Below are 25,399 nucleotides of genomic sequence, written 5' to 3'. Positions count from 1 at the left end.
TAGAGCACCCAGCACCTCCACTTTCACCTAGGTCCAACAAGGGTAAACCTCACTAGAACAAAACCTGTGGAGTTTCTTACCTACTTTAGGGTAGCAGGTTTTAATCTCAATTCATTTTGTAATGAATAGGTGCCCAAGGCTGGTTCTGTGATCCCCATGTTTGTTCACCTCAGCAGAAGGGCAGACCCCAGGTAGCCTGGAAACTCTCTTGCCCTTATATCCTAGGGAAGTCATTTTTCTAATTCCAGTGGGAGCAGAAAATTGTGCTGTAACTATATTATGGAGCTTTGGTGTCTTTGCTGCAGATTTGGTGCTCAGAAATAGCTGTCTCTTTCCTAGCTGTTACAGCAGCCTTGTGTAAGCACGGTGTTGCTGCTAAACAGAACCATCCACTGCTTAAAATGAAGTTTTTCATTTATGAGACTGCAGTCTGGTGATGCTATAATTTTATCATGCTGCTTGTCTGTTCTGCATTGAAAGGCACGCACGCCAGGTGAGATTTCTTTAGGGATTAATGAAATGGTACTGCTTTTATTTGAAATGGTGAAAGAATGACTAAGAGTAAACTATCACTTAATTTCACAGTGAAGGTTGGAAAGCTTATGGCATAGAAACAAAAGCCCTCATAGTATATACTAGAATATTTCAGAAATTATATTTATTACTTAAGTAAATTGCTTATCACTCTTAACATAAACAACAAGGCATTTACAAAGTGCACTGAATTTCTGCTGTTCTTTAGTATCTCTCAGCTGAAAACGCAAGCCCGAAATGTCCAAATATTTAATGGCATTTTATGTAAAACTAATCAAATCAAGTGACTAATTCCACTTTAAAAAACGCTATTCATCTCGCATTCCTGAAGTCTTGTCTCCAGTGGGGAGATACAAGGCCCCTGCTGTGTGTGCAGTGTCGTGCAGGCAGCGTGACTCACCAGCTCCTCAGGGGCTGTGCCTGGAGATACAGTCCCCTCCTGGCTGCATACTCAGCCGGTGACTGGCGGGGTAACCCAAGCCCTTGCCCATTTTTGTCTGTAGCAAGTGCTGTATTTCAGTGGGGGAGTTGATTCACCTATTGCAGAAGATTTGGTGTTTCTTTGTTTACTGTTGGTGTTTGATGCTTTGAGGTTCTTTGTAGTGTATGACTTCTCCAAATAGCTGTAATTGAAAACGGTCATTCCTGTTGATGATCAGAAATGTGTGAGAGCTGTGGATTACAGTAAGGGAGACTGGAAAATGGGAACTGTAAGGGAACCTGCAAGAGTAGGTCCAGGTTCCTTTCAGACTCTACTTTCCTTAAGATTCATACTTCTTATGGTTGCGTATATCATTATTTTTTATTAGGCAGCAATACGGAAAGAACTGAATGAATTTAAAAGCACAGAAATGGAAGTACACGAGGAAAGTCGGCAGTTTACCAGGTGGGTGAATCCTTCTTCTTGCATAAATTGGAGAGATTAGTATGACAGCAACCCTCCGCCTTTCTGCAAGTTCTCTGCAGTTGTGTCATGACTTGCGTAGATTCATACCATGGGTCCCCTTGAATCCCACCTGAATCCCACCACTGATTCTGTTGGGATTCCCAGTGTTGCTGGTGCCATCCCTGAAGCTGGGTAGTTGATACAGCAGTGAAGGTGACTGCAGTGGATCAGTTGCTACATGGAAGATTGTTTGGGAAATCTAAAAAATAATCCTTTTGGAGGACTCAGCATTTCTCACAGATGAAGATATCAGTCCTCAAGCACAAAAAAAAAGGGATGCCCTTTTCTGGCAGTACTCCCTTGCTCATGAAAGTATACATTTTTGTAGATGCTTTTGGTGAGTGAAAACTAGGTGATGTGTTGAACTTCAGAAAAGCTTACCAGTGTTTTGGGGAGCTTCCTAAGGGTCACCCAGGCTCCTGGCAGCAGTTTCTGGGGAACAAGACAGATTCCAGTATTCCCTGTTTGCTACTTCTGATGTGTTAATCTGGGTTTATTTTGTTCTCTGTTTTGGATAACAGCAAGATGTTGTCTGAAGCGTTATTATTTAAAGAGATCCGAAGTGTCCACAGTTTTTAGCAGGACTTCAAATTTGACAGAGTTATTCCTAGGGGGAGGGAGGCACTTTCTGCCATCCCCATGGCATCTGTTTGTATTTTTCTGAAGTTACGAAGGCTGAAAATTGCCACCAGCAAGTGAAACTTGCTGTTAGGATCAGCCAACATTGCATGCGTAATATTATTGTCTTCACTTTCCCACAGAGTTAAGTCAAATAAAAACAACTGCCCAAGACTGGGTCCCTTCCTTTTCCTTCTACTGTGTCAATCAAATGCAGGATCCAAGCGAGTGAGTGTGAATCCTCTAATTAAAGAGTGTCACAAGGAAAATTCACAATGGGAGATGGGTGTTTGGTGGTTTCTGGCATCTCCTAGTTCATTGCTTGATTTCACAATTTCTGCGGCTTTTTTTCTTACCAAAACATGAATTTTTTTTTTTGTTGTTTTTTAATATATAATACTGTAAACTCACTTCTGTGTAGATATAACATGAATAAATCCATTTTCAAAAAATCAAACCACTTTCACGGACAGCAAACCTAAACCAGGAGATGAACCAGGAGGCAGGTTTTTAATCTAGTGTTGCATTCTGACCTTTAGGAAATGTCCATTTCAAACAGATATGTATATTTTCATTTGTATTCTGATGTAATTTTCTCTTCAGCTAGTATGTAGTATATATTCTTCAGAACATCTAAAAATACTACTTTAAAAAAATGGGCATCCCAAGGGAGAGAAGGAAAATGAGTAGGAATAGAAACCTGGCTGTGTGCTGGGAGAGATGGAATGCAACCTCCTGCTTACATTGTTACGGTTTTTGAGTTGCACTGCAATATAGAAGCATAAGTACAGATAAGCATGAGTCATACATAAAGAATCAGTTATTTTTTCACGAGAATTGAAAACAGTTGCGACTGATTACAATTGGATTCTTGAAAGCTGAGACAAAAATCTCATGATCCAGAGGAAAAACAAACCTGTTAAAAAGTGAATTATTTTTTTTGAGGAGGGCCTTGGAAAATGCAGTAAAAAATAGGCACAGCCAAATTGTGGTAAATATAGGCAGTGATTCTTTAGGGTTCTAGAAGAATTTCAACCTGAGGAAAATCAGGCACACTTTGTTCCCTCTCCACCTGCTTTTCTTTTCACTGGTCATGTTGTGGAGCCACTGCACAGAAGTCAGCAGAGTAACACTAGGAAAAAAACTAATTAAGAGCAGAATTAGATGCGGATGTTTTAAGTCAATTCCAATTTTGAAAATATAAAGAGATTCCATTTCCTCCAGGACCTCTTGTTAAAAAGTATGTAGTTCACCACTACATTTGGATCAATACAACAAAAGTGATTTGTTTTAAGAAAACTGTAGACTAAAGTCTCTAACCAGAGAATGAATTACTCATATTTTAATTTTTTTCAAGGAGATCACTGAGATAATACAAACCGAAAGGCACTTGCATTGGCATCTGGTTAACAAACATGTATTCATAAAGTGATGGAATGAGACAACAAGGAAGCTGTTTGTTAATCAAAAATAGCTTATACCATATACTTTCTTATATTATTACATATTCAATATAAGATGCTTTAATATTAGAATCAGTATTTATAGTATCTTTGAATTGTTAAAATTTTATATTAAACTTGGGAAAGAAAAACCGCTGGTTTTCATTGTTCACCATTTACTATAATGACTGTCAGCTGAACTGTTTTTATATTCCTAGTAATTTAGACTGATTCCTCCTGTTATTTCATAACAAAATCCAAAAAGTGAGTTTCTAAAAGTAGAGAAATAAATAAAAGTTTGGGAAGAGGATATCAGCAGATGTTTATAAAGTGCTTCTAATGGAAATGCTATGTATAGTCCAATATATTGTTGTTCTACACAAATACAAAAACCCCATGTCGTTTTTGCAATGCACTGCACTCTCACTTAGCAGATAGGCTACACACGTGTGAATGTCAGCTTTTGTGTACACCTCCTTTATTTGAGAAATGCATCCCTGTATTGTATTGTACCATACCATACCACATTACAGGGGTAATGTGTGGCTGGTTTCCTTCGCTCTTTTCTGGAACTGTTCAGAGAAAAGGTGTCAAACAAACTTACATAAATCTACTGTGTTAGGTGCATCATTACCTATGCTTTTTTAAAGTTGCTGCATCTTTTACTGCTTCATGGATAGATATGCTTTAAAGCCATTTAAACAGAGATTTAGAAGTCTGGTGATAGTCTGGTGTCTGGTGGTTGAGCACCCAACATTGGTGCCCTTCTAGCCCTTTTGCTTGGAATCTCTACATTTAAGCTGAGTTAGAATTTAAATTGTTGTAGGCTCCTAACTTACTCTAGAAATGCTTGGTGACACCCTTTGGAGCAACCCACCTCTCTATCCATCATGCAGGCAATCTCCAGTGATGTACATGCCCTGCCTTGATGTCTAAAAAGCTGAGCTGTGTTTGGGCCTTCATGTGCTGCAGTTGGCTGGTGTTAATAGGAAGAAAGCACCTCTAGTGCTGTAAAATGTATTGCTTACTTTAAAAAATCCAAAATTTTTGTTAGCCTCATTTTACACAAGGATTAAACCCCAGAAATTTAAGGTTTGTGGCTTAGCAAAGCTTTTCTGATTTACTGACAGTGTCTCCAAATAGTGAATGCAATTGTGACTAAATCTATATGGGCAAACAGAACAGACTGGAGACTCTTCTCCAGCCCTGGGGCCATCAGGCTTGGTACAGCTTGAATTCATACAGTTAATCACTTCCCCCACACCCCCCAAAATAGCGTGATGTCCCCCCATACCCACTCTGCCTATTGGCCTGTGCTAATCCCAGCCGTGCCCAGGCAGTATCTGGAAGAGCACTGGTTGACCCAAGCAAAACTGTGCGAGGGACCAGAGTGACAGGTTCATGGTATGGACAGACACCGTACAGCAGTATACCAGACACACACCAGTGCCTGAGCCACACCATAGCCCTGTCTGGTTTTCTAGTAGAGAGAGATGGCAGTGGGGGATAATAGCGCTGAGTCTAATCACACGCTGACCAGGAAAATCAGAAGTAATTCTGCTCAGGCAACAAAGTTAAATGGTTGTGAGAGCAGGAAGATCGGTGTCATTGTCAGTTGCATTAATACAATTCTAAGTTTTTTAATGATTTATCATTTCAGGTTTCATCGTCCATAACTGTTTGACCACATCCCGTATTTCGTGTAGCAATTTTCTTTGGGGAAATCATTGCATCCTGAAGACCTGAGATTGCACTGGAACTTGACTGAGTGTGAGTGTGTGCTACAGCTTACCCTGAGCTTAATGAAGGATGTGGCCCTCGTCTTTGTCAATGGACAGATGATTTGTCTAGGAGGAGAACCCCCATGAAGTGTTTGTCACTGTTAAGACAGACCATGGTTCTGTGGCTCGCCCATGCAGACAAGTCGGTGGACTTCTTCATCAGAGCTCCACAAGTCAGGAAGAGCTGAAGGCAATCGCTTGAGAGCCTGTTACCAGGATCTCATCAGACTCGACAGGATTGTGACTGAGGGTAACTGAGAGGGATATGAAAAGGACTGAGAGCATGGGGGAAGAGAGACTTCACTTGTCGGTCCACAGGGAAAAGTGGAACGGATGGGACTGCTTAACAATGCACTTGGCCAGTGGAAGGAATTATTTTTTTAAAAAAACTGAAAGTGTGAGCAACTGTGCATGATTTTTTTTTTTTAGTGGCCACAGCCTGTCTTCAAAAGACAGCAAGCCACAAGTCCTCATGTCATCAGTACTTTAGTGAAGAACTGTAATTTTTCTCTGGTGCCAGTAAATACAGTTGCCAGAAATTAGTCCTAGTATAACTCAGCTGTCTTTTTTAAAATCCCAGTGAGCATGCTTCAAGAAAATACACTGAACATTCATACAGAACAAGTCATATTTTTTGGTTTTTAATGTTGACTTACTCTGGATCCTCAGAAATATATAAATGGGATTTGAAGGACAAATAACGTGACACTATGAATGCAATGAAATGCTTCATGTTTAGAAACACTGCTTGCTGTCTGTCACTTGCCATTCAAACTAGAGGGATCATTATCCTTCTCACTTATGGCAGGCAGTGGTGACAAGTTCAACATCATGCTAGTGTGAATGCAAAATCAGAATTGGAATTAGGCACAAAAGTCTTTACTAGTAGACTTGAGCAGTGATTACTAATGTGACTTTTTACATTTAAGGACTCTTGCACTGCTTTGAGGAAGAACTCCCAGACGAATCAGTATGTCTTCAGCCAGTGGTCCTGTATAAGTGAACGGAAAATCCTTAGAGTGTCTGCAGTCTGTTTTTGTTGAGTGTGAAGAATGCTTCTTAGATTCATAATTTTTTATACTATCTTGAAATTGTACCTGTGAATACAGTACTATTAAAATTAAGTGGTATGGAGTGTGAAAGGCAATACATGGTTTTTCTAAGTTGGCCCAAAGGCCTATTAAAAAGCCTGTGGCGTTGTTTACACTAAGAAATTCTCTGTCTTATATTAGCACTTATTTATCCTTTGAATTAATGTACACAACATGGGGGGGGGGGCGGAATTCACATATGCATACATTTAATGCAGTATTACAATGTATTTGCTATTTATCCTTTCTAATGTGTGTACATACTACAATTTATTTTTGTCTTTTATGTGCCCTGTTTAGTTTTTTATTGTGAAGTGTAAGTATTTCTTTTTCAGGCAATAAAAGGTCTGCATAGATGTGATTTTTACCTCAGAACCTGCAATAGATTCTTGTGGAATGTTTTTAGTTTATAAAATTGAAGGTTGTTGTTTTAGATGTCCGCCTAAAGGCAGGAAGGCAATTTGGTGTCTAAAATTAGATCTCCCTCTTCACTCATATTTACAAGAAGACCAGGTTTGCATAAATGGAGTGGATGGATTATTTTAGTAAAGAGCACTTGTAATAACAGGAAAGTGCTCTCCAACAGCTGACACTCTATTATTTTTAAAGAGATAAACGTTTTTTAAAAAAGATAATTTGTATGACTGTTAGGATCACTGACATTTTAGTAAAAAATCTAATGACGTACCCCAAAATATCAATAACCAAATAAAATAACCATCTACATGCTTGTAGCAAAGAAAAGGAAGCAGCACCTTCCTTTTTTAACAGAATCAATAAGAGCCATTAGGATTCCATTTGCAGAAGATAGTTCAGCTTCTGTGAGGTCCATCATTTTATAAATATAGAAACACCACTTTGACATCAAGGAAGCAGTGAAAATGTATTCTTTGGCACTAAATCATCCAGGAATGATCAGATCATTAGAATTAAGGTTTGTCAGCAATTCTGGTAGAATCCTAATTTTTTATTTTTAGAATTTGAGGAGTAAACTTAGAACTTACACTAGCACTTAAATAGTTCTCCTGCTTAAACATTGTTGTTGTTGCCAAATTTAGAAATGTGTGTCCAAAATCCTATAAAGGCCTACTATGTTGACTCTGAAGTATAAAACACAGTATTTCACTTCAGAGGAAGCAAGTGGAACAGTTAAATAGAACTCAGCATTGCCTTAATCACTTTGAAACATTTGAAAGCAGCCAAGATACTAAAAGCAGAAAGATAGCTATTGCACAGGCAGAATGACTTGAACAAAGGTAAGGTCAGACTATATAAACTTTATGTAAGACAGTAGCTCCACTGACATGCCAGGGTACATATGGGTTACACAAGCAAAATAAAACTTGTTAAACTCTTAGGATGAAGTGAATGAATTGACTTCGCAAGAAGACATTCCTCTGTGCTAGGCCTGGAACATGGATGGGAAGACATGTGCCACCTTCTCATTTTCAGAGTTAAAACACAAAGATGAGGAAAGAACCTCTGTCGCAGACCTCCTTAAGCTGCATTTTACCATAAGACATGAGGATATGTAGATGAAGTATCACTTAGGCTTTCCCTATCTTCCTTCTGGGTTTGGGGTTTTTTTAAAGTACTCACTACAAGCCATTGCTAGAGGCAAAATACTAGCCTGAATAGACATGTCAAGCTAATCTTTATTTTCTTATGTAATTTCTTATTATTTTGATGATAAATTATCACATGCATTCTTTGACCTACAGTTCAGCAAACTACTTAAGCAAATTTATGTAACTGGACAAAAAGATTTTCCAGTAGAACTCATGTAAAAATGTAGTATACTTGCAGAATCAGAACTATAAACTATTGTACCTATACACCAACTTATAATTGTATATACTATTTTTATATTCGAAATATCAACTGGCAGAAAAAATGACAGCTGTAAAGTACTATCCGTGCAATAAAAAACCCCAAGATTTTGGTATGTCACTATGTGCAGTGAAGCAAGTTTGCTTTACTTTATTGAGATGCCTGAAGTCAGTTTCTGCTGTATCGTCAAGTCCTCTGTACTGATGATTTCAAAAGTCTTCAAGTTGATACAACAGCCCATTGGAAATAATATGTCATGTACGTCACTGCCTGTTGCGTGCCTGATAGAAGGGAAAAATCAGGATAAGTCCTGAGAAACTCCTGAGTGAGTACTACTTCAGGAAAAAAAATAAAAATATGTAAAAAGAAAAAAACACTTTCCAATTAACACATAGCACGGTCCAGCTGGCTAAAAGGGATCAATGTGTTCATTTTTATCAAGTTGGACAAATCATTTAAATATCATACACAACATATGACAATCCTTACACACATACCCATGTTCCATAGAGTCAGGTATGAGCTCAGATGTCTATATGCACACAAAGAGAAAATGAATAGCTTGAAGTAGTGGTTTCTGAAATTACCTCATATATCACATTTATCAGTAGGATCAGACATCACAGCATGTTACTGTGGGTACAGAAGAATGGATGGTTAATCAAATCCTAATTTCTTCTTCATGTAACAAATTGAAATGGTTCTAAAATGTCTCATCTCTCTCTTCTTTCAGGTAATACATACTAGTCCTTACAACTGAAATTAGTTGTCTCAAATGAAAAATAGTCTGTCTGAATTTTCTCGAACTGTGATATATATGTTGACTCAACATGTAACCAAAAAAAATTATTTAAGCTAAATGCTAACGATTATTTAAGCTAAATACCATTTTGATGAGTGATTTGAAACAAGGTAGGACCAGGAGCAGTGTCTCTTCAAAATCACTGGAAGTGTTCACAGCCATTTGTATGTCTACAAGACTGTATTTATTTGTTGGGCTTAGCATTTGCCTACAGTTGTGCGTGTCCCTTGCTGTGGTGGACTTCACTGACCTCTGATGTGGTGTGGAGCAGGGCAGCCCCACCTTCTGCTTTGGCCAGACTGAGCAGCAATTAGAGAAGCACCACAACTTCAGTGTTGACAGGTGAAAGCCATATCAGAGGAACACTTTTTTGTTGCTTATTTTTTCCTCGAAAACCAAATGAAAGCTGTGAAACAAAGGGCTGAAAGTGTCCCTGATATTAGAGAAATTAGACCCCTCCTTCCAGGTGAGATTGGTGCTTTGCTTCCAGCACTGATGCTTCAGACCCTGACCCGTGACTAGTAATACTACAGCTACACCAGAGAATTTGTTTCGGCTGCAGCTGGCTGTGGGTTGGAGCCAGGGTAGGGAGAGCCATGCTGTCACCTGGGTACCTGGCAGCCTGCACCAGGAGGGCAGGTCTGGCTCAGCGCTGCTGGCATCCTAAGTAGTGACTAGAATATGAGCCCATATCTTAGTGTCTGTTAACACTTTAATGATAAAGTAAACCAAGCTAAAAGCCTACATTTGCATTAAATTGTCAGGTAGACCGGAGCTGCATCCTTTAACGCTTTCACGTCATCTGTTTTTATTCGTATCTCAAGAAGTTAAGACCTGTGCTGCTGCTGTAAACTAAAATAAAGACATACTCAGGGTGAAAAACAGAACAAACTTGCCTCCTGCCTTTATGAGCTCCCACATTTAGCTCCATTATTGCCGCTATCTTTATTCTTATTATACAAAGCTCAGTGAAATGCTCACTGCTGGGACCTAGGTTTTGGTGAACAAAAGAAAGCAATTCTGAAAGTTTTTATTAGGTTGATATTATAATATTTTGAGGATCAAGTTAAAAGAAAAGTAAATTCACCAGAATAACTTAAAGCTTCTATTTAACAATTCTGGGAAAAAAAAAAAAAACAAACAAACAAAAAAAAAAAACACAAAACACAACCACCAAACTTACGGAAGTCTAATGGAAGTCTATATTTTTAAAGGGACAAATGGACTAAAAATAACATATTTCACTGTAATGTTTTGACAGGTTTCTATTTATTAACTTTAATGATTAATTAGGTCTTGTTTCACTTTGTCAGTGTTCCCATCTTGTTTCAGGAGTTTAATGGAAACAGAGCACATATGAACTAGATACAGCACTTCACCAATATTTCATTATTTTCTGGAAGCTAAATATTGCATTGGATAGGAACAAAGTAAGTAATGGTATTCTCTGTATCTCCTTGTTCAATCATTAATTCTTTATATTAAAAAAGTCTTGCAATACTATGTCAAATTTAACCATATTTGAACATTGGTATAATATTGTAAAATGTTGCTAAACATAACTTCTCTTCCTTTCACTACTTTGTGTGGTGGTATATTGATTTGTAAACTTGTATAAATTTTGGAATTAAAGAAATACTGTGTTTTGGATGATTATTTTAGCTGGTGTGATTTGAAACAAAAAGATATCACTGACTTGTTTGAATGGGCATCTAACTGTATGAGTAGGGGTGGGAAGGGTGCAGAGATGGCACATGTAAATTGCCTGCAACCATTCAAATAGCTCTTAAGATTTTTATTATTTTTCCTTAAAAGAGAAATAGAACTCCATTCACAACCGAACTGCAAATCTAGGAGAGGTGCAAGAATGGTGCAGGCCACATTGCTGTACACTCAAGAGCTGACAATTTTGCATTCCATCCCAGCATTTTATGGAACAATTGCTCAAACAGTGAGATGTGGAAATACTGGTATGGCACACTTTGTAGACCCAACTGTCCCTTAAACACTGGGCGTTCAAGAACGTGTTTCTCTGGCAGAGCTGCAGTACACTGGGATGAGGTACTACTCAGTAGCAGGAATCCTTGCATGCATGCCTCATGCAACCAAGTTTGCAAGGACACCTCTGAGAGATTACTCCAGTAAGGAGAGCTTGATAACCCATCCACACCAGTGCAGGTAGTTAAGCTCCAGTAGGGTCTTATGAGGAGCCAGTAAAGCCAAGAGATCTGTACATGCTGAATATACCATAAGCGGGCCACAGTCACCTGAAATTACATTTTCACATTAATTCACTGGAATTAAAATTTTGCAGCACATAATGGAGTGTCACCTATTAATGGGCACTGGGCCAGTTCTTAGACTTCATTGTTTCTATTCATTTAGTTAAAAATAGAAACAAATTATGCTCAAAGTAACCTGCTTGAATTTCACTAAATTTTCCTATTTATAAGTAAAATAAGGCAAACAAAATTCAAGACTTGGTTCCCCACTGCTTGTCATGCTGGATAGTTATAGATAACTATAAAAACAATGTACCTATCTGAAACATTATCAGATTAGAATTGCTGGCACTTTAAAATGTACTTTCCACATGTTTAATGACTTTCAAAATATGTGAGGCTGTGGAGAATCAATACTAATAACTTTTCAGCTTATGCAGTGTTTATTTTACGTAACAAAAAGCATTTGTATTTTGGCAGCTTGACTTAGTGTGATTGAATATGGTTAACTATAAAGAAATGGCTGAGCTGATACTGCATTTTACACAGGTGTATTGATATCTGTGAATGTAAATAACTGGAATTGTTGCAAATTAATGATAGCTGCTTCTTGGGGTTTTATCTGTACTGTAGTATACACCTATATATATATGTGTGTGTGTGTGCATACACACACACAAAAATATATTCCAATATTGTTATCTGAAAAATAGAATATGTATGATCTTTTTTAAACAGTACATATATTATGCTTGTTTGATGGTATTTTTATTTGACAAGCAAAAAAACCTATGTGCTGCCTAGTTATACAGTACTGTAGGATAGTCTGCTGTTCACAGTTCTAAGTGCCTTAGACAACTGTTTAGCTCTTTGAATTATAGATATGTATGAATGAATATATATAAAAATATAAAATTAAGAAAAATTACTTCAATAAAATTGTTCAGATAATCTTTACAGAAAATATTTTCTCTTTGAGTCTCTAGCAAGTACATGGGTGTGTATAACGGAGTTAACTTCAGAGATCTGTTATTTGTTGGAAAGCAGCCTTCGGAGACCAAATTAGAAGTCCCTCTGCATGGAAACGAGATGAAGGAAGGTTCCTGAAACCTTCTTTTGAATTTTGGTAGCTCTTTTGTGGGTGGTGTATTCATGTAGAGGTATATTCAAAGAAGTGATAGTTATTTTAAAAATACAAAGTTAGTGCTGTAGCTCAATGATTCAGAGACCTAATCTATGCTCCAGTTTTCCAAATTTTTTTTTATCATCAAGAAGTGGTTTTCACTAGTTTCAGTTTCATTGACAGCACATTTGCACCAGAATTACACCCACTGAACAAGGAAAAAACTGATCTGCACAGCTGAGGGTTCAACCAAGTTCATAGTATGTCTGCAAATCTTTCAACATTACAAAGTGACTGACAATAACTTTTGCTTTTTAATTACTTTGTAATAACTTCTGTTTTACAAGAACTAAGAGAAAAAAATATTAGCATAGTATCTTCAGATGGAAGGCAAGTTGGTGATTATCTTAAGGAAATGCATGCTTCCAGCATATTATTTTTCAAATGGCTGCCTCAACAGTGAGACCATTCCAATACCGACCATTCTTCTTCCATAAGCATAAAAGAAGTGTTCGGTGACATGAGTGCTTTTCCCCTCAGTCTCTGTAGCCGCTCTTTGCTGAGTTTAAACTGCAAGGTGTCTCAGCAGAGAGCACGAGACAGTACAGTAGGACAGATGGACTTGTAAGGCTTAGATGAAATTAGAAGCTTAAGTGAAGTCTCCATCTGAAAGACTCATACACGTTTCATGTGCATGTGATACTAAATTTTGAATTTTGATGTATCGTAGATTGGTTGGAAGGAGATGACTCACCCGTAAGTATCAACAAGGGAGGCAATATGATGCTGATTATTGGTAATCCCTCAATTTTAAAACTAATCTCCAGATGTATTACTGTTTGCATACACTATCAGTCTTTTGTGATAAGGGAGCCTGTTTTAAACACATTGTGAACATATAATACAGGTCCTTCCCCCTAAATGCAAAGAATCTAAACAGGAAATACAAGATGGGCATGTGAGTTAAAGCAAGACAGAAAACTCTGAAATTTAAAAAACTGAACAGGTAAATTTAACTTACACATGTGAAACAGATGATTAGCAACAGAGCTAAGAGCAAAAGCTAATTTTTCCCCACTTTCAGGCTGACATGATGCTCCTAGACCAGATTTCAGGTATACGGAATGACAGTACTGCTACTATTAGATAAAGGGTCACCAAGCTCAGGGTACTGCCAGGTGTAGTCTGGTTACCAAGTCTACATACAAGTACTTTGCACTGATATGGATGCCAGAGGTACCTCAGGGACCTAGAAGCAATAAGGAGTAATCTAATCTTCTTCATTACCCCACAGATAAATGCTAAGCACTGTATTTTTAATAGCTGGGCGATTCTGCTCTTAGTTACCTTGTGAAAAGCCAGCTCTGCTATTCCACCTGTCATTGGGTTTGCAGTATAGACATAGCACAGAGAGTTGCTCCTGTTATGTGCAATCCTGAAAAAGCCGTTCACAGCATGCAGTGAAAGCGTTGCTAACCTTCCTGTACCGTGAGGTCTGCACGACGACCTGCTGGTGGCTGACAGCAACAAGATACCACATGTGCTTTTAGGAAGTAAGAGGAAAGGAAGGTATAACCTTTGCACAGATACATGCAGGGTTAGTTTGAAACCTCTGAGTACAAGAGTCATTTCAACTGGCGGAGGAGATCAGATTAGTTTGTGCACTTCCATAGGAGTGATGATAAAGATGCAATACTTCAGAAAACAACAGCCAGAAGAGTGAAAATCTGGGCTCTTTTGGATCTTTAGTGACACCTACTGAAATAAACAATGAAATCCACTCAAATACGATTAAAGCTAATATTTTAAGGTATACATAACTATTTATACATAACTAAGGTATACATATACATAACTATCCACATAATACGTGGATAATTATTATTTTTCAGTAACAACCTTTCTATATTTGTTATTGTTTTATTGTCTATATGTGCATGAATGAAACTGCTCCCTTCTGTGGTTTACACTGTCTTTTTGAAATGTAACAAAACGGTTTAACATCACATTACTAAAATACCAAGCATACTTTTTTTCTTAGCAAGGAGCATGTATGTGTGTGCCTGTGTGTTTGTGCAGGGTCACAACTTGAATAAGAACTCATAGATGGTGAAATACTGTTGATATGAATACGTGTTATTTACACACAAACCTTCTAATTCAGCCTCTGAGCTTGTGCAGAGCCAGGCTGCAAAATGAGCGTGTGTCAGAGGCCCTTGTGGCACAGCGTGTTTAAGAGGCTCTTTCCGCTCGGCCACAAGGCGAGTACTGCTGTGCCTCCTGTCTCAGGTATTTTATAAATGTTTACTGTACTTTACTGTAGCGCCTGAACACTTAAGTGTGTTTCAGGTAAGTGAAATGACTAGCGTCTGTCACGTAGTCACTGTCTCCCTCTCTTACGTCCTTCGCTAGGACCGGAGAGACGTGCGGCTGTAAGCCTCGCCGTGGTCCCGCTGGGTATTTTGTGTGTGCGGAGCCTGGGCAACGGTTTCGCGCTGCCGTCAGGTGCAACGGCCGCGGCGGGAACAGGTCGGGAGGCGGGGGGGGACAACCACCAGGCACCTGCAACCTCCGAGAGGTGCTCTTCTCCACCCACTGTCTCGCACCGCCACCGCCCCGCTCTCCCGGGCTGGGCTCCGCCCCGCCTGCCCGGTACCCACATGGCCTCTGAAGGCATCTCCTCCCTCCCCTCACCCCGCTCGCCCGGCACCCGGAGGCTGCCCGAGGTACGGGGACACACCGCGGCCCGGCCCGGCCCCGCCGCCGCCGCCGTCGCTGAGGAGGGTGGTGGATCGCTCCCCACGGCCCCGCCCAGCCCCCTCAGGCGCTGGCCCCGCCCCCAAAGGACGCCCCACCGCCCCCGCGGGGGCAGGGGGCGGAGCCCCGCCCTCTAAACGTCACCTCCCTACCAGCGAGCGCCGTCCCGCCGCCCTCCCCGCCTCGGCGGCCGACAGCCCGGCCGCTGCGCACGCGCGTTGCCCTTTGGCCCGCCGCAAAAGCGTGCTGCCAGGGGTGGGCTGGCTGCCTGGCGGAACCATTCTCCAGGAGCTCGGGGGGAGAAGTGGGAAAATGTGCCTCTTGAGGGTGGAAGAAGTTACTCCGCTCGCGCTCACGGAGCCTCCCTTTTATTAAAACACTATTTTAATTCTGAGAAAACTCAGGGTTTTTTGTCCCTAAGGGAAAAAAAACCCTTTACAGACTGGCAGCCCTCCTCACACACACACTTCCGTTGGCCACCGGTTTATTCCAATACGGAGGCCGCAGGTGGGCGGCGCTGACGCCCGGCCCGCGTGCGAACGGGCAGGACCGCCGGCGGCAGCGCGGGCTGCCTGGCCCGCCCTCGCGCCATGGTGAGCGGGAGCGGGAGGGCGGCCGCGCGCGTCCGTTCCGCGCGGCGGGCCGGTTCCGGAGGGAGGGGAGGAGCGGCGCCCTGGCCGCTCTGCTCGCCGGGCCGTCCGGCTGTTTGCCCCGGGCCGGCTGCCGGGGCCTGCCGCGGGCCGGCGGCGGGAGCGTGTTCCCCACGGCGCCCAGAGGGGCGGGGACAGCCGCCGACCCCTGCTCGGCCCGCCGCGGCCGCCCTCGGTGGCCAGCGCTGCCCCGGGGCCGCCGCGACCCCGCCGGCCGCTGTGCTCGCCGGGGAGGCGCGTCGCCTCCTGCCAAAAACTTGCTGTATTTCCTTTCGCGTCCACCCCGAGCGTAAGATTTTAAAGCGCGATTTGGGGGTATAAACTCGAAACGTGTAGTGGCCGTTGATAGGCTCTGAACTTTGATACGACGTAGTGTGCCACGTTGTGCAGTTAAAAGTTACCAGGGGAAGGAGATAGGTTAGATCTGTAGTTTCCCAGCCGCATATCTCTTCAATTGCCACGTTTTGGAAGGTAAGCAAAGCTGGGAATTTTGATAAAAGTGTTTCCCCAAGTCAGATGTGCGTGCTTGCAGAAAAGACTTTCACTCAGTTAAGAATACTTCAGATTTTTGTTGATCCAGAATGGAGTTATGTTTTTGATGTTAGAGCTCTGCCTGCATAATGGCGCAGTTGATAGTTTCCATGGTTGGTATTGAATTACGGGTGTAAGAGCAGCTGCCTGAACAATTATTAAGAAGCTAGGTGCGTCCAGATGAATTCCCTTATGCCACTTTCCTGTGTTTCTCAGATGAAGTTTGTTTCAGAGTTGACCCAGTGTTTAGAAAGTAGTTACTTAAAAATTATTTTCTGTGGTCGTATGTTAAATTTATTGTACTAGTGTATTGCCATTTTGCAGCTGAATGCAGAAATGGCTGTTGTGCATGTGGTGAGAAGAGTTAAGCTACCACTAGTCTTTTTGTTTTGCCTCCAAATATGTAAGAAATTACCTTAAAAGGAATACAGTAGCACGCTCTTGGAAAGAGATTCTTTTTAGGTGCATTTAATATTTCATTTTTTAATAATGATTAACTAAATGTCCTTTTGCAGCCTCACAAGAAAAAGAAACCCTTCATAGAGAAGAAGAAAGCGGTAACATTTCACTTAGTGCACAGAAGTCAGAGGGATCCACTTGCTGCTGATGATACTGCACCCCAGAGAGTTCTGCTGCCTACACAGAAAGTAAATACTTATTTTTAATATTGAGGTTTAGAGGTTCTTTCAGATAAGAAATGCTGCAGGAGAGAAAAGTGGGTATGCAATCATACAGTTCTAAAACAGCCTGAGAGAAGGTAGTTTTTGTTCTGGCTTATTAAGAGGAAGGGGACGTTGTAGGGAAATTGGTGGGTTGAAGGATGATTAACTGGCATTACAGATATAAACATGTTAAGAAGCTAATAAAAATTGCCTGACCCACCCTGAAAAAACAGGCTTCGTAAGTTATGCTGCTCATGAAAAAAGTTGTTGAAGGTCCTGCTCACACAGCACCTGAACACTGATCCAGATGGCTACAGCATTCTAATTGGCTGTGCATTAGGGTAATGAGTAGAGAGGGGACTACAAGACCTTTAGAATTAGGCATTTTCAATAGATGTGTTACTTTTATTTTTGCTAATAAGTTTTAAATGGACTTAAGTAACTAAATGTATTTCTTTCTACAATTCCAAGGGGCACGAGGAGCAAAGGAGGGAAGAGCAACGGAAATATGGAGTCTTCTTTGATGATGACTATGACTATTTGCAGCATCTGAAAGAAGCCTCTGGTCCTTCTGAGCTTGTCCCTTCTGTGCGTGGACAGCAAAGCAGAATTGTTGTCACAAGTGAGGGGCGCATAGAAGATGAAATTCAGCGAGTTCCAGTAAGTAGTGTTTTTGCTAATAACAGTCTTATGCTGTTCTTTAGAGTTTAGCATCCTGTAGACACATTAATCATATTCAACAAGTGTTACTGTGATTGTGAGAGATAGATAAATAGATAGACTTAGGATCCTTTGGACCCACAGTCAGACTCTGACAGGTAATAACAAAAGTTGACAAGCCAGAGTTTATTGATGAACAGTATTTTGCTAGCACAGTGTTAAAACACATTGTATCTTCATGTTAAGAGTTTCTTCTGGTCACATGTTTTTCTTAATGTGAGCTCAAATGAGAAACCAAGAACAACTATATTGTGATGTTGGGTTTTTGTTCCTTTTCCTAAGGCTCCATCTATTAAGTTGCCTTCTTCAGTATTTGCCACAGAGTTTGAAGAAGATGTAGGCTTGTTAAATAAAGCTGCTCCTGTTTCAGGTACCGTTAAATCTTTTACCTTTGCGGAACGTGAGCAGTAGATGGTAGTTGTGGCTTCGATTACAGTGACATACTGGTTTTGGTTTAGAACAGGCTCAATAACAGACATGAGGAATGATCTATGAGAGACCTGTGTTTCAATTTGAGACCCATTTCAGTGATTCACTTATAGTAACTTTTTAGCTTTGTTTGGGGTGGGGGGGCAGAATCCGTGATATCTTACTATTGTGCAGCAAATATAAATTAATAACAGGGGAAAACTGTAGATAAAACTATTGATTTATTACTCTGAATCCAAGTCTGGAACTGGGTTTTCACTTTTTTTTATGGGGTGGGAGCTAGAGTTGGCAGTTGATCATACAGTGCTTTAACTTGTTTTTTTTTTTTTTCTTCTACAATACTGTAAGTAAAATATATTAAAATACATTTATGGAAGCTCTGGAGAATGTTCTTTTCTGGATGAGGAAAATTTAAAAGGGGCTGATGACTTGCCCTGGCTTGTATCAAATCTACAAATATTATTAAGGAATTTTGTGATTCGTAGGTTTAATCTTTCCTTAGTGCAAATTAACAGTCTAGTTGGATTGTTTTTTATCCAGTAAAGTAGCTTCATAATGCCAGAGAAATGTATATATTTATGTTTTGATATTTTTTTAATTTTCTAGGACCACGGCTAGATTTTGACCCTGATATTGTTGCAGCTCTTGATGATGATTTTGACTTTGACAACCCAGAAAATATCCTGGAAGATGATTTTGTTCTACAAGCAAATGAACCACAGAAAGGGTAGAGAGAGATCTGTAGAATTGTTTTTCATGTGTGAATATGAATGATGCTATTTATTATTTCATGTGTTGTTGTAGGAAGCAAAAATGGTTTCAGATTTCCAATTGAATACTTGGGTGTGTTAAAGGCAAAAAGTATTACCTTGTGTTATGTGGCTGGTAGCTTAGAAAATGAAATTTTCATGTGTTATTCAAGAGATGGGTTTCATCTGTTACTTTGAGCTCATGGATTATATGTAGTTGTTTACACATTCAGTGTATGGAATAATAGGATTCTTGAACTGTTAAAACATTACCATCTACCACATTTAAAATTTGTCACTAATAATACTGATTAAGGCTAACAGGTATTTCCAGAACCTTTACAAATGCTTCATGTGATACCCCACTGCATGTTATTTATTTAGGTTTTAGTATAATTCTCATCATTTTATAAACAATGAGAGATTTTGCTAGTTTTAATACTCAAGAATGCAGCTAGTGTTTTTCTACTTTGACATGTATAGCTGAATGTAAACATAACCTCACTCCCAGTGTGCAAATGGGTGCTCCAACAGTTACCAGAAATATTTCCATCTTTCAGACAAAAGTAGTATTATGCTGACTTTGGCAAAACCATTACTGCTAAACTTGGTTTTCTTTTACTAGCTTGAAAATAATCACTTTACCTTTCAAGGTTTAAATCTATTTTTGCCAAGTCGTTTCAGATAACCCAACACTGGTCAGAGCTGTGGAAAAGTCTGTGTATTATTCTAAACATGTTTTGTACTTCTGTTCAGGAGATCAGATGCTGAGGATGAAGATGAATGGGAAGATGTGGAGGATGATAGTGATGAAAGGGATAGTTGCAGTAATGATAAAGACTATGATTCAGAAGGTCCTTTGTCAGATGATGGGGTTAATGGACAGACAAAAGAATTTCTTTTTATGCAAGAAGAAACCCGGAGTCGTTTCACAGAATATTCTATGACATCTTCGGTAATGAGGAGGAATGAGCAGTTAACACTGTTGGATGACAGATTTGAGAAGGTGAGTCAGCTCAAGAATGTAACTGTTAAGCATAAGGGTATTAAATGCTTCTTTTTCCTTTTGATGCATCCCATAAGGTGGTGTCCTGCATGCCTGTGCAAATTCTTCCTGCCTTCAGTAGTCAGGGCATCAAACAGCTGTTCCTCACACATACTCTGCATTTAATAGCGTGTGCATTAAGATGCTTGTGTTAAATAGGTTATAGTGTTAATTGCTATTAAAAGGCTTAACACTGATATAGTTAAACAGAATGATTCCTATTGCTATAATGAGCATTCATAGTTGGTGTTACACTTCTGTCTGAGAGGCTCAGTTCAACACAGCAAATCATATACAAGTCCTTGGTAAAGACTCCCTTCTTTCACCCTTTCTCCCCTCTATGCCAAGTATACATTCATGAAATTAGTCAGAGCAGTGGAAATATGGTGTAACTTTCGTCCTGAGCAGTGATAGACTTTTTAATATACAGATTGAAATAATGCATGAGAATAAGGAATGTTTTCTAGAAGCTGATTTATGTATTACTTTAAAATAATTTTGTGACTCCCATGCTGAAAGACAGGAAGGAGGAAATCTTACTGAAGATGTGTTTGGCAGTTCAGCAGATGAGAGGGGAGAAGAAAAGTGGGGAAATAGAAAGAAATGTGTAGATCTTCTTTAAGCTATCAAGAAGTTGCACGACAAATGCAATCTAATTACAGGTACCCACTTCTTTATTTTAGTTTTTTGAACAATTTGATGAAGATGAAATTGGAGCCTTGGATAATGTGGAGTTAGAAGGCTATATTAACACAGACAATGCTCGGATGCAGGAAGTACTGAATGATTACTACAAAGAGAAAGCAAAGAAGTATGTATTCCCTGAAGTACTGCTTCACATAAGGAGTTATGTAATCCTGTGTTTATACTGAAAGTTTGGGAATGTTGTTTCCAGTTCACGTACCTAAAGATTACATCCCACAATAAAAGCAGCTACATATGAGTGTTACCCATTTTGTTATGTCACTGAATGTCAATCTTAATTTACAAGATGATAAAATTAACTGGAGACTTTGTTGGTTTATGTGAGATTATGCTCCTTTTGTATAATTGTATTGAGTTTAGTGCAAGTAATATCTGGAGGCATTCTTCCTTTCCCTTTTTAGTATAACTTACCTTTCTCTTTATACCTTTACTTATGCTTTTAACAGACTCTATAGCCAAGTATATTCTGTCTGCTGATAGGCAGATGATTCCACTGTATACTTAGTTACATGATAATAAACTCTCAGGCGACTGTTGCATGGGTACTGCTGTTTGGAGCACTGCAAAAAGAGTGCTTATAGAGCAACCCCATGTCAGTGTAAGACTTCATTTCCACAGTACTTTTTTTTTTTTTTTAAAGCAGGCTATATAATCCTCAAGTTAAATGGCTCAATGTTCTCACATTACTCTTGTGTTTCATAGTTGAAAGTTAAAGTAATGTGTCCCCTGTACTGCAAGATGACTGGTCAGCAGCAGAGTACATAATCCGCTCTAGAGCTGCCTTGCTTACAGACTAAAAAGTATATCTTCTCTTCCTGCCTTCCAGTCACAAATACTGTGTGTCACATACTTTTGAAATGCAGAAATACTTTTGTCGACTATGACTCTTGTCCTAATGTTTTAGTTTATTTTGGGGATGCTTACTTAAGGAAGCTTAATTTTGCTGCAAGTTTCATTGGGAATAGGATTCTTAGTTTGGAGTTTTACTGAGGGGAGACTGGGTTTACGTAATTACACATTTTCAAGGAAAGGTAAACCTTATATTTTTTTTCTTCTCCGGACTTCTTCAAAGTTGTGTGAAATTGGATGCTCTTGAACCCTGTGAAGATTTAGACTCTCCTGGGAATGAAGAAAGTGAGGAAGAAAATGAAGAAATAGTAGCTGTAGTTATTGAGGAACCAAAAGAAAAGTGGGATTGTGAATCCATTTTGAGTAAGTATTTTGGAGTTTGCCTGTTTGTTCCTAGGATTTCAAAGTAAACAATAGGTGATCTCAAAATTTTTCTAACAGCATGAATTTTCAAAGACTAAGTAGTAGTACAATTCATAATAAATTTATCTAATTTCTATTTGCAAGCCTTTTTTCACTACTTTTTTTTTTCTTCTTCTTTGTGACCTAGGTACATATTCAAATTTATATAATCACCCAACACTTATTAAGGAGCCATCAAAGGTAAAATCATTAAACTTATTCTGAGGAACACCTGGCCTGGTAAAACTTGAGACAAAAGTGATTGCTTTCTCAGTGGATATCTGTTTGTAAAAAGAGGACGTGGTAGAAAAGAGTTTTGGGGAGGGTGTTAGCCTGTGGTATTCTTCACTGAAGAAGGGTTTGGCTATATTTTTTTTTTCTATTAGAATTAAAATTCAGTAAGTTCAAAATTTCTATAAAGCTAGGCAGAAATGTAGAGAGCAAGGAATTTACTTTCTTGTAATCTGTGATGCACCTTTGCGTAACCTGTCTCACAACCACATATTAGGGATTTTTGCTTGAAAATAGGCTTCTATTTCTCCTCTACACAATTTATTCTAGTTCCTTGGCCTTCCAGACTTTCCCCATCATTAGAGCACAGCTTGATGTTCCAGATTTTGAAAGGAAACCCTTTTCTTGGAAGCTTGTAAAGGAATATTAAGTGCCTACTTAAGTTCTTTTTTTGCAATAATATTTAAATAAAAGGGAGATTTTTGTTGTTGTTGTTCTGGGAGGCCAGAATCTGTTTCTTTCTCTGGGATTAATGTGCATATTTCTGAGGGAAGAAAATAGCATGACGAAACTTACATGTTTATTACTGTTAAATCTGAATCTAATGTCTTTATGCTGATAAGGCAGTGCGATGTGTGCTTCTTGGAGAGAAAGCTAGGGACCGTTAATATGCATGCGCTCTCTATTTTAGCCCAAACAGATCAAAATTTCTCAGAAGACCGGAATTCCTCTACGCATCTTGCCTGAGAAAGGTCTTACTGCTAGGCAGATTGAACGCATGCAAATGATTAACAGCAGTGACCTGCCAAGAGCATCAACACAGCCCCGTTTCAAAGACGAGAGCAAAGAGGATCGCAAAGCTAGAAAGCAGGCAATAAAAGAGGAGCGAAAGGTACGCTTTGTTTAAAATGAAACCCTGCAAAAACATGTTATATTATCTGAACTCTTCCTTAGGAACTTTTTTTAAAGCTCACTTGTTATTGTATTTGGAAATTAATGGGAAGAACTTGCTAGTCTAAAAGGACTAATTATTGCTTCTTTAAAAAAAAAATCTACTGGAAAGAAAGTTAACATCATAATTTTGTCATCTGAATTTCTGATGTGGAAATTTTGGTTCTCTTGTGGCCACCATAACATATTTAACTTCAGAGGGAGCCTTCATATTTCCTTATTATCTAGGGCAGCAAAAAAAACAGTTATGTTTCAGATCACACAAAGTGAAAAGTATCTGAAAGAAATGTGGAAAATCTAATTGGCCACAATGATATACTAGTTGTTTTGTTTAGGAACAGAAATTGCCTGCATATTAGAAGATTCAGCTAACTAGAGATGATAATCCTTATAGTACACATATTAATTTGACTACTAATAATTAGTGCCATGAATAATACTATTGTGCAGATTGCTGCTGTTTTCATGACCTAGAACTGTTAATTGGAATGGTTTCTTTTTGCATATTATGCCTATTTTGTAAATTTGTAATTATTCATATGCACAGGAACGCAGAATGGAGAAGAAAGCCAACAAGCTAGCCTTCAAATTGGAGAAAACAAGACAAGAGAAAGAGTTACTCAATCTGAAACAAAACGTTCAAGGGCTGAAGCTGTCTTGATGAAACTGAGGAACTTACTGTGGAAACATTCTTAAGTTTTCATTTGTATTGAGAAAGGGACTGCCAACTCATAGCTTCGCCAGTCATGCTCAAAGGGGGTTATTCAGATATTACTGTAACAAGAACCATTAACTTGTTCTTTCTGAAATGAAATTATACATAAAACAATGTATCAGTGATGTTTATACTGTCATGAGTGACATGGCAACTGTTGCAAAGTTTCATTACAGTAGAAATGTACTAAAATTGTAAAAAAATATTTTTCTTAAAAACTATCATTGGACAAAGTTTTATATATATATATATTTGTTGAATATATTCAACAAATCAGCAGAATCTTACAGATCTGATCTGATTAGAGTCTTCTATTAAATTATTCAGTTTACAATGCAATATATCCATTTATATCTTCTCTCCCTTATACTGATAGCTGAATACAGTGCCTTGATGTTTTTGTAAGTCAAGGAGTTTTCATCCACTCAGTTCTTTTCTGGGTTGGTCATTTATTGTTTGAATACTATTAGGAAAGATTAGAGCAATCTTTTGTAAACAGAGGTGTCTGAAAAGCACTAGTGTAGCTAGACATCCCTGTTGCCTAACCTGAGTTTTACATTTCTTAACACTTGTGATATATTTGCTACAGTAGACAATGACCCTTACTGTTGCTGTTGAAATCAGCTTTGCTGAAAGTACCTAGACGGAGTAGTATGGCAAACAAAACAAATTCTGCATGTTGCAGAAAGCCATTGTCCCTGAAATAACTATTTTTCAGGTCTTGCATTCAGTTTGGTTTCATTGAAATAAAAACTTAAGCCCCACTGCAATTGTTGCAAAAACTGTATGAAGATGAGCAGAGGGCCAGTATCTCTAGGCTTCATCTGATCTTAAATTTCTATACTGTGCATGTGAATTATCCTGATCGTGACCCATCCATACATGTGAATGAAATTAATAGGGTTTGTAGTCAATTCTTCTATATTCATAAGAAACCCTCAGCTTTAGGACTTACAGACTGAGCAATCCTCTGCCTTTGGGTGAAAAGTTGCCCTTTTTTCTTGTAAGGAACACAGTAATCAAGCCATCGGTAGAGTGGCTTGACTACTGCTAAATTCAAAGCATCTTAAGTATTCCTTAAAATAGTTCTGTTAGCTTGCCTCCATCTAGTATTCACAAAAGGACTGATGGGGCCTTTAAATGTACAGAAACAATCCAAAGTACTTGTTTTTATTGGAAGAAGGCTTTTATAATACATTTTAATGATAAAGTAACATGGTTTTGGAGAAGAGAATGAACAGACATTTAAGTCTACAAGTCTCTTGATCGCTGCTCAGAAAACTAAAGTGTCAATACAGTATTCACATCTAGACTAAGCCTCCATTTTCTAAAAATGTTGAAGAGTGTGTTAGCCAAATAGGTGGGAATCTGTAAGATTAGAAAAAGTTTCAGGGCTTTCATTTAGCTCATATCTGTACTGGTTTTCATATGTTCCACAGGCTTGAGCAGGGTCTGCCTCTGTCATAATTGTTAATTATGTAATGGCTGATGCATGGTAACTTGAATTGTGAGCTTTTGAGTAACAAAAGCTGACCCCTTAGTACTCATGACTCCTGACAAGGCAGAAGAGGAAATTTGAGAAACCATTCTATTGAGATGAGTCAGATACTGGGA

General features: G+C 39.1%; 2 protein-coding genes across 5 annotated transcripts in view; both read left to right on the top strand.

Moving 5' to 3' along the window:
- The window catches only part of PHACTR2 (phosphatase and actin regulator 2), a 143,734-nt gene extending 133,034 nt beyond the window's left edge, over positions 1-10,700 (top strand). For all 4 annotated transcript variants that reach the window (XM_032983179.2, XM_032983181.2, XM_032983180.2 and 1 more), the window contains 2 exons: positions 1,344-1,420; positions 5,201-10,700. In XM_032983179.2, coding sequence (XP_032839070.2) covers positions 1,344-1,420; positions 5,201-5,216 — 93 coding nt within the window. In that variant the 3' untranslated portion in view covers positions 5,217-10,700. The remainder of the gene's footprint in view (positions 1-1,343; positions 1,421-5,200) is intronic.
- Positions 10,701-15,626: 4,926 nt separating this feature from the next.
- Positions 15,627-24,555, top strand: LTV1 (LTV1 ribosome biogenesis factor). The gene is made up of 11 exons (XM_042795878.1): positions 15,627-15,739; positions 16,843-16,974; positions 17,461-17,649; positions 17,992-18,079; positions 18,745-18,865; positions 19,644-19,893; positions 20,616-20,743; positions 21,710-21,849; positions 22,037-22,089; positions 22,811-23,011; positions 23,618-24,555. Exons 1-11 carry the CDS (start codon positions 15,737-15,739, stop codon positions 23,729-23,731), a joined length of 1,419 nt encoding a protein of 472 aa, XP_042651812.1. The 5' UTR covers positions 15,627-15,736; the 3' UTR covers positions 23,732-24,555.
- Positions 24,556-25,399: the final 844 nt, after the last annotated feature.

This window comes from Tyto alba, unplaced genomic scaffold, assembly GCF_018691265.1.
Source record: "Tyto alba isolate M040663 unplaced genomic scaffold, T.alba_DEE_v4.0 Super-Scaffold_22, whole genome shotgun sequence".
NCBI classification, from domain to species: Eukaryota; Metazoa; Chordata; class Aves; order Strigiformes; family Tytonidae; genus Tyto; species Tyto alba.
Note: the sequence above shows the minus strand (reverse complement) of the source record. Positions and strands in the feature narration are given on the sequence as shown.